The sequence below is a fragment of the Takifugu flavidus genome, chromosome 11, assembly GCF_003711565.1.
Source record: "Takifugu flavidus isolate HTHZ2018 chromosome 11, ASM371156v2, whole genome shotgun sequence".
Taxonomy (NCBI): Eukaryota; Metazoa; Chordata; class Actinopteri; order Tetraodontiformes; family Tetraodontidae; genus Takifugu; species Takifugu flavidus.
In genome coordinates this window covers 6,502,187-6,511,881 of record NC_079530.1, presented here as the reverse complement: position 1 = coordinate 6,511,881, position 9,695 = coordinate 6,502,187, and the positions used below count along the sequence as shown (strand labels likewise).

Here is a 9,695-nt window from a genome sequence, read left to right as displayed (position 1 = left end):
ACTCGTATGTCCACACACAGCGCGAGCATCCATCTAACACTAAGTGACAAGCATGAAAAAAGGAACAAATACGTGCACACACACACATGCACACACAGTTTCTGCCACCATCTGACATTAAAACGTTCCCTGCGCCCCAGAAGGCGGTTGTTTATGTAGATATAAACTATTACTCTAATTAGCCCATATGTAGTCGTCCAAACCAATGACTATCTCTGATGAATATTTAACGATGAAACTCGTGCACACACGTGCACAATACTGGTCTGTGCGCTAGCAAATGGTGCCTGATGAGTTCATCACAGACAGAGAAGTGCTCGTCCTCTTTCTCCTGCTGTAATCATCAACACTCTGGTCTTCTTTATCAAAAAGAGTGGATATTTGTTGCATGTAAACATGAGGAATGTGTGGTTTCAATGCTCCACACAGCTCCAAATGCAGGATAAGGCTGCTCATGCACTTCCGATATCGGAGCTATGCTCAGGACTGGGAGTGGGCCTTTGCTCCTAGCTGCCCAAATTAAAAAAACCAAGCTCCAGGAAGAAGATTTTATAACGAAGGACATGGTGATAGATGGTCAACGAGATGCCAGCAGCAGTGTAAAATAAAACAAAATGAACTCCAAAATTGAATAAACCCGACAGCAAAAGCCAGACGACCTTTCAAAAGACATGACAATACTTGCAGATACCAGCACTCCTGACTTACTAGGTTCTGGGAGGAACAAACAAGTCCTGTAACACACACACACACACACACTCACACACACACACACACACACACACACACACACACAAACACCTGACATGGGTTCCTCACACAAAATCACAGGATCTTCATGCTTTTCTTTATCTGTCCTGCTGATGAAAAAAGGAGTGGGGGTTTGGGGGGGGGGTGCCTGGAGCCAGAATGAGTCAGTTTTCAGGAAGGGGGGGGGGTCATCTAAAGTGCCAGTCCCCGTTTTTCCCTTTTTAACTTGATCCTCTCCTCTCACCCCCCCACCCCCTCCCCCGCAGGTGACCCATTTCCAGATTGTGTGGCTGCAGCAGTGATCCACAGGTGAAGCTTTGCTGAAGCTCCAACGGCTCCGCTGATCGGTGACACACCTCTGGCTGTACTGGGATGAACTGGGAACAAAGGTGTGTGTGTGTGTGTGTGTGTGTGGTGTGTGTGTGTGTGTGGTGTGTGTGTGTGTGTGTTGTGTGTGTGTGTGTGTGTGTGTGAGGGGCTCAGTAGGCCCTCATTTACAGACGATTAGTATTGGAGTGAAGCGTGTGGCTGTGTGGGCCCCCAGGATCACACCTTTATGTCCTAAGGTGGGACGTCACGAGTTGCGACGCTTCACTAGATTTGTCCTCATGGGTGCAACGTCCTCAGTTCAGCTTTAAATCCTTCTGCCATCATCAATCACTGTGAGGAAAGTTGCATAAAATTCCCTTTAAAGTTCTTCGACTAAAACGCCGCTCTCAGATTTCTCCGCAGCGAAAGACGTGATGACAGATAAAACCAAGAGACGCGCAGTTAAAGCGGCAGATGAGACGGCTTCCCGTCTTCGCCATTAGGACTTGTCCTCTAGGGTCCGGGCTGATTGTTTTGACTCCGTCAGAAACCAGAGGGAGTCGTACTTTTGCCGAGGTTCATGCTGCAGCTCTGGGAGCTGATTCCAAAACGTGGCTCTTCACCAAGGCAACCAGCGCGCTGCCGAGTATTATCAAATTCCCACCAACGCGTCCCTGAGCGCCGACATGCCGAGCGAGGCTGGAAAGGATCTGCTCAGCTGTGTAGGATGAGATCATGTTGAAATTGCTGGAAAAGCTCAAAGGGTGCTGGATGGGTTAGCTAGATGCTTTGGAATGCAGGAATTTCTCTTCTTGTGGGACATTACCATATTTTGGTCTTTTGAAACACTAATTTATTCCAGTAAGAATGTGAAGCAGAAATATTTTGACTCATTTTTTACCGCGTAAGCAGCTTTTCTGAGCTTTAATCCTACGTGTTCATGCTAAGATCTCTTTGACCTCCAGTTACATTAGCATTAGCGTAAGTCTGTGGCACCCACACAAAAACCTTGGATACCTTGGTTTTTCAAAAGCCACCAAATTAGACATATTCAGTGACTATTGTCTTTCATCCTCTAGCATTAAATCATTCCATGTGCTATTTTCCGAGCCCCGTCCCGGGGAACAGATGTTGCTCATTCTGCTTGGCGTTGCTGGGGAAGCGCACCAAATTATGCAGTTTTCAGCCCAAATAGCTCACGCACAATTACTCTGCCGGGGATCTGTGTGCATTGGCACATTTCTGCAGTTCCCCCTTTGTTTTCTTAATAATTAGCTTGTGTTTGCATAGCGCAGTGTTATGTGCACTGGTAAGCCAGCCTTTTTAAGTCTGCTCCTCCAAGCCTCTCCCATAAACCCCGGCCTTGTTTTCTGTGTCACCCCACTGATGCCTGTGATCTCCATGACGACTGACTCAGAGTTCAGGTGCTGCCACTGACGCCCATATTTGATCTGAAGAGCTGAGGAAACTGATGAAAAGTTGCAGATTTTCTTCAGCACAGCTGGTTTTGGCAAAGTCTTGAGAGGATCAACCATCTTGGCGAGCTGTGGGTCAACCAGTTGTGCTCCTTTAATATTGAACATAATTATATCCCCACTTGAAAGCTCTATTTTCAGCTTTTGTCCACTAAAATCGTGTTTGATCTCCCCTCAAAATCGAATTCCAATGTCAAACATGAAAAGGGATGAAAAGGGAACCCAAACCAGGATTTTTCCATGATTAGCTCCAAATATTTAATCTGTTTCCTTCTCTTGCTGTAAAAATGTCACTCGGTGGCGTCTCTGTTTGACCGGTGGTCGATATGTTGCGTGCGAACCCAAACCCAAACCCGAGCTTTGATAAAGAACACATTGAGGACAAGTGTCTTCCACCTTCCGGATGATCTGGATACACAGATGACAGTAGGACGCAAAGGGGGAAATTTGAGGACAAACGTGGACGGTGTTTGAGTCGCAGGGACGATGAGGAGAGTGTGTCCACTGGACGCCATCGCGGATCTGATTTGTGTGAACGCCAAGTGGCTGAAAAGCAACTGTGGAGCGGCTTGTGTGTCAGACTGCTGCTGCTTACATGTCAGAATGAACAGGCATGCAGTCAGGGGTTCAACGCTGAGGTAAAACCACCAAGGAGGCAGAAATCCTCCGCCGGGACATCATTGACATGCTTTGGTCACGCTCAGACGACTTTGGGTGGTCACTTCTGCGGCTCAGCGCACAAACTGACACTTACATTTAGCAAATTTCAGCTAACATCCAGATCCAGAGCTCCTTTTCCCCCCCATCGATACTTTAAGAAGGCCTCCATGTGTGCTCCATGAACAGGCCCAGCCTGCTGGTGGGGCTGTGGGAACAAGGTCACACCTGCAACAGCTGGCAGGGGTGATAAATGATGTTGCTTTAAACTTTGGAAACCGTCATTTTTGGGAGCTGCTGTTTATCCTCTATTGAAGTATAATGGGGCCTTGGAAGGTGAGAGAGCCAGGGACAGAGGCTGCCCTCTGTCTGCTGCTCTGAAATGTGGAAAAAACCAGCCCCCCGATTAGCTAATGGCACATTCCACTCCAATTAGCTGTAATAGGACTGAGCTGCGCTCTGACATCAGGAATGGGGTTTGCTGGCTGCTTGGGAAAGTTTCTCACAGCCTCCATCGAACGAGTCCGTTCAGAACAGATTTGGCTGCTTTTTATGATGCAAACAGACAGAGCAGCACGTGGTGGCCTTGAAACACGTGTGTAAAAACGCTGACGTTGGCCACCATCACACCAAACACACGTGTTTGCGTGTTCCTCCTGCTGCTGCTGCTCTGCTGCTGCTGCTGCTCTGCTGCAGCTGCTGCTCTGTTACTGCTGCTGCTGCTCTGCTGCTGCTGCTGCTCTGCTGCTGCTGCTGCTCTGCTGCAGCTACTGCTGCTCTGCTGCTCTGATGCTGCTGCTCTGCTGCTGCTGCCGCTCTGCTCCTGCTGCTCTGCTGCTGCTCTTCTGCTGCTCTGCTGCTGCTCTGCTGCTGCTCTGCTGCTGCTGCTCTGCTGCTGCTGCTCTGCTGCTGCTCTGCTGCTGCTCTGCTGCTGCTTTGCTGCTGCTGCTGCTTTGCTGCTGCTGCTGCTTCTGCTCTGCTGCAGGGTCCAGAGGTGCCTTTTCTGCACTGCTCTGGAGGAGCCATCATTAGATCCTCTTACCACCTCTCTTATCGGAGCAGAGCGCTCCTCCTCATTTGTCTTTTCATGCCAGTAAATGTGACATGAAAATGACAGTCTAGACTGCAGCTGTCTCTGTGCACAGCATTCCAAACCTTTACAGAACCCCCTGAAACATTCACACATAACAGCCAGTTGATGTTAGTCCAATATGCAGACGCTGTGCATTAGGTCATGATTTGCACACACTGCCTGCAGCCACAGGAAGGCAGAACATTCACAGCTTTCTGTTACTAGGATTTTATCTCGGTAAAGAAGGGGGGAAAATAACAATTTGAAATACGAATAAAACTAGTAGTTATGTGTGCATATGAAGAGCACGTCCAACTTTAACACGCTTGATCCTCCATCAAATGAAACAATCATCCAAGGAAACCTTTTTTTTTTTAATCCAAATCCCTTCCTAACTTTTTCATTTTTCTAATCTTTGAAATCAACTCGCCTTTGCGGAGGAGCCACAAAGGAAAAGTTGTGACCATAACGAATGGGTTTAGACAACATCCAGGCGGCAGTAATCTGCTCACAGAGCTGCACATTCGGGCTGTCATTCATCAGACGGCTGTGGCGGAACGTGGGACTTCCAAAACAATTACTTCTGTCATTAAACTCTGTGTATTGTTGTGGTTTCCCTGTGTGATAAGGGTGATTACTGGCCAAACAAGAGCTAATCTTCTCCAATCTGCTCTGCGGTTGGGGAAAAGAAGAAAATCTCACTTTTGCCAGCACGCCTGACCAGGGTCCGTTTACTGCTGTGTTCGACTGCCCCCTAGTGTTGACCGCGGGGAAGGTTTTTTGTGTGTGAGCTTTAAAATCAGCGAAGAGCGCTTGAAAATACACATTTTACCATAAAAATGTGAATCAATCCTTTGTCAGTTAAGATTGTTGTCGTAGTTTATTTGCCTCTGTTGCTCGGATTTTGTCCTTTAATTTCAATATTTCATATAATAATTTAAAAGGCTGACATAATGCAATGATTATATCTGATGAAAAATATATGGCTAGCACAGAAGCAAAGTGACTGTAATGTAATAGGTATTTTAATTTTTCCATATACCTTTATATAAGCTTTACTTTATATAAGCTCTTAAATGTGATGCTTGTGTGTGTGTGTGTGTGTGTGTGTGTGTGTGTGTGTGTGTGTGTGTGTGTATACGTCTCCTATAGTCCATCCCCCTCCCTTGCATTTGGATTATATAGACAGACACTCTTCTCACAAGCTCTTTTACTCTCTCAGGCTACATCATTCACATCATCATAAAAGCTGAGGCCCTTCATCACTTTACAGTGCCCAGTGCTACCGTTAGCCACGGGCTCCTACATCAGGGCTCCTGGCCTGCAGCCCCACGCTAGCTGTAAAGCTCACCTCGCAGCGCAAGAGCGGAGAGGCTGTGTGGGGTTATTGATGTGCCATAAACCCCATTATTCTCTACAGGGGAGAAGGGGAAGGTTCTCCAGCAGGTGTAATTGTGTCTCGGCTGCACCAGAGTTTGTTCTGTTGTTCGCATCACACAATTAAACCTACGTGAATATTCGTCCTGCAGAACCAGCGATGCTCTTGTAGCCGGATCTCCTGACGCGGGGCCGAAGACATGTGATTGCCCAGTGGTGCAGTAAAGATAAAGAAGCAGAACCTGCAACACACACATCTGTCCCTGTGCAGGTAGGGTGTGTAAGCATACTGTCTGTGCACACACTCCTGCATGAGACATGCAATCAGTGACCTTGCCCGTGCCTACATGGGGAACCCCCCCTCCCACTTCCCCCCAACCTCCTCACACACACGATCACAACACACAACAGTCCTTGGGGTGACCATTTGTCATGTGGGGAAGAATTTACAGTCGGTCTCTGTGTGCCGCCGGCTCAGACTTACGGCATTCCTCTGGAAATTTATGTCCCAGCAGCTGTGGTCTCATCCGCCCGTGCAGACCTTGAAGACAACGCTGTCCCGGGAATTATGAGGGGATCCAATCCATTACACACCTCCAGGCAACTTGTATGTATGCACATGTAAGCCATTTACTCCGTGTCTTAGAACATCCATCAGCGTGGTTAACGGTGAGCCTTTTCCTGCCTTCATGTGCTCACAGCTGCCCGACTTCCTGCAGCTTTGATTGCCAGCATGTGTGTAAAAGCTTCTGCATTCATCTCGCTAAATTCTGGAGGTTCTCTCGAAGGTCTGAGCATCAGACGCTCTTCATTTGGAGGAGGAAATGCTGGTTTTTGGGCCACGGTCGGTGAATTTCTGAAAGATCTTGAAAGCAGGTTTGATGAGGTGATTAAGAAATCCTACTACAGCGGTACAAACAAAAGGAATGAGGAATCTTTTAGCATAAAGCTGCAGACCACACTCGTCTTTATCATGATGGAGGCACTTAAACCATAAAGCAGTCTAAAGACATGTATGAGTTTGAATTAAAGGAAAACATTTAAAGAACTTAAATAATGTTCTTGTGTTTTAAATCAGTGGAGATGCATTTTCCTTCCATATAAGCACAAAAAAATCACATATCAAATGAATCCAAGAGCAGTTTAAATCTTTATAATCCTTTTTTGCCGTCGGTCTCCAGCATCTGTTTTACCGAAACGATTATCTTTGCTGAACTGCCTGCATATTTGATTCTGTAGATTGGTTGGGTTCGGCCGTCGTCCTGTCTGCACACGTGGCCAAACTGGTCCAACACGATCAAAAACGTGACTGAACAACTGGGACTTGGAGGCCGTCGGTGGTGCTTAAGCTCCTCGGCAGAGTTATTTAGTTCAGATGGAGCTGCGCTATGACTGAGTGGATTTGGAGATCTTCAGTTTCCCAGTGTGAAAACTAGACATGTGACACCTTGGGGAAGAAAGTTAATGCAAACTTGTCAGAAAACCTACGTCTGATTGGGCTAAACAAATGCACCTTTTGGAGGGCGCAGCAGGAACGATGAAGAAAATAATGAAAAGATACATTCCAAAGAAATCAACTCACCGCTTCAGCGTTTCCTGAGCTTGATTAAAGGAGCCCAGATTGGCAGATACATCTAAGATTAAAATCTCAGCTGTCCTCTTGGGATTACTTACAGCAAGTAGTATGACTGTTTTATCAAATGTGACTGCTTAAAAAAGCCTCATTATGGCTGTTGTTTACATGAGCAGCCATGCAGCTCCGGTGATGTTTGTGATGGATAAGAGGCTTTCTCAACAACCAAAAGGTCAGATCTGAGCAAATGGTGAAAATCCAAATTACAATAGAGTTAAAATGCAATGTTTGGGTTTAAAAAAGTAGAGTTTAAGGTTTGTGAAGTAACTGTTCTAAGGACAATAAGAGTTTAGTGGATTTTGTTTAGATAATTTAAATGGTAATTATGTGATTATGGGAAATAAATGTTGCAAGTAATGTACAACATGAAATCCAGATTTTTTTTAAAAAGCACGAGAAAACAATGTAAACTATTAAACAAAGCGTTTAATAAAACGACGTGTAAAATATCAAGCAGCATAAATGATTCACAGAATCACGTTTAACACAGAGCATCAAACATTCATCATGTGTGAATGGATGCAGAAAAACCTAAAATCCAGTAAAAGCCAGGTCAGAGCAGGCAGCCCCCACCCTCCATCTTATTGTAGGTCTGATACCTAATTTATTACAGAAACAACCTGACATTTTTTAGAATCCCTAAATTACACCACAACTTCTGCATTTCATCTGCGTTTCAAAAGCTTGGATGGCGGCGTGTCGCTTTTTCCTTCTGCTTTCTTCTTAGAGGCAGATTTTCTTCTATCATCTTTCTCCTCCGGTTCATACAGAGCACTCCTGACGAATCGGGCAGCAGCTCCCTTGTCCAGACGAGCAGCTTTCTTCTTCTCTGTGATCTCTTTTACTCTGTTCATGCACAGTCTTATCCTCTCCTGAAAAAGCGCACATTTGAGAAGCATATTTGAGAAATACACACACGTGAAATGAAGGGATCTGGGAGGAAACTGCAGCGAAAACATTCGTACCAATTCCTGTTTGATTCCATGTTCCCGAGGATTTACTCCTTGTGTGACCAAATACACTGAGAACAAAAACAAGACAAGTTCAACTCAAGGAACAGTTTGGATGCAAGAACATCTCAAAATAACTGCTCATAAGCTCTTTATAGACAGCATTTGAATTCAGTGTGCGCCTTCATTACGTAACTAGAGGCAGTATTCAAGAGAATTACAGGAAGAGAGTTGAAGAGTATCCCTAAGTCTTTCTACCTTTGAGGCTGAAATTTTCATACCATTTACACTAAAACCTACAGTGCTTAAAGGAGGTATACTTGTGTATTTTATTTATTTCCATGTTTTGGTAATCTACTCAACCATGACAGAGAAAACTTACTCCAGAATAAGGAATTGAGGGTGTAGACAGACATCAGATCCAACTTGGCTTGATCCAAAGGGTTCAGCTGTAAATAAAGGAATTACAATAAACCCCAGTGGAATATTTTTAAAGCCACTTCTGGTTAAATCTCCTCAATAATGGCAGTAAATGTGGTTCATCTCAGACTTCTGGTAACCTCCTAATGCTTTCTGTCAGTATAATACACGTGTATGGCTGTCGGCGGTATAGCTCCATTATTTGTGGGCGAACGAGAATGTCAGTAAATCTAATTGATAAAAGCGTGTTTCGAAAGTTGTTGTCTGTTTTTTAAAGTTAAGCCTACCTTCTGCGGCTCCTCGTTCCTGGGGATCGACATTAACTTCTCCAACATGGTCTTCACAGAAGAAACTGAAGAGTTGAAGCTTGTAAGCTGGTCGTCAATCTCTTCAGGGTAGTCCTCATTTCGATGCCCCGCTGCCATTTTCCACTTCAACAAATCCGCAACTATATGTGCAAAAGCCAGAATTTACATCAGTGCGAGATTAGCATGAATGTTAGCCAACGTTTAAACTCGCACGTGTTGCGGCTAGAACTGGTAAAAAGTGACAAAAGACACTAGGTTGAACCAAACCAAGACACATATAAGTTATATATACATAAACGTGTTTTACCCTTTGGCACTGAAGATCAGTTGATTGAAAAGTGGATGATATCAGGTGAGATACAGCGGCCGTCGCTTTGAAGCAGAAACGCCTGATATCACCGGAAGTGACGCGAGCAAACCCGTGAATTGGTGCGCTGTACTGCCGCCTGTCGTCTGGAGGGGCAAAGTTTAGCAAAGTATCGATTGTTTAGTATACTTGACACATTTTACAGGGACATTAATAATATGCCGTAAAATTGCAGTAATAAAACAATGAAAATGGGTAGTTTGTAAAATTTGCATTCCCCATTCCCTGCAGATGTTTATCGTTTATTGCATTGCTGTTATTCTGGAATCCAACGTGCTCGAGAACCCGTCGACCGGAGTTTGGAAATGCTATAGTGCGGTTTCCCCACTAGATGGCAGCATTCCAACGTAAGAGCGGCACACACCACATTATCACAA

General features: G+C 45.2%; 1 protein-coding gene and 1 long non-coding RNA gene across 3 annotated transcripts; one reads left to right on the top strand and one right to left on the bottom strand.

Moving 5' to 3' along the window:
• Window positions 1–1,010: 1,010 nt before the first annotated feature.
• LOC130533870 (uncharacterized) lies at window positions 1,011–7,013 on the top strand. 2 transcript variants are annotated; one of them, XR_008952695.1, is made up of 5 exons: window positions 1,011–1,139; window positions 5,793–5,911; window positions 6,156–6,247; window positions 6,342–6,526; window positions 6,880–7,013. It is a non-coding gene; the product is annotated as an uncharacterized LOC130533870 (long non-coding RNA). The 2 variants fall into 2 exon arrangements; XR_008952694.1 differs by lacking the exon at window positions 6,880–7,013 and having other exon boundaries at window positions 6,342–6,662.
• A 666-nt stretch (window positions 7,014–7,679) lies between these two features.
• c1d (C1D nuclear receptor corepressor) lies at window positions 7,680–9,419 on the bottom strand. The gene is made up of 5 exons (XM_057046549.1): window positions 9,259–9,419; window positions 8,931–9,091; window positions 8,606–8,672; window positions 8,239–8,294; window positions 7,680–8,145 (listed from the first exon to the last, which is right to left on the bottom strand). Exons 2-5 carry the CDS (start codon window positions 9,066–9,068, stop codon window positions 7,939–7,941), a joined length of 468 nt encoding a protein of 155 aa, XP_056902529.1. The 5' UTR covers window positions 9,069–9,091; window positions 9,259–9,419; the 3' UTR covers window positions 7,680–7,938.
• Between the last annotated feature and the right edge of the window lie 276 nt (window positions 9,420–9,695).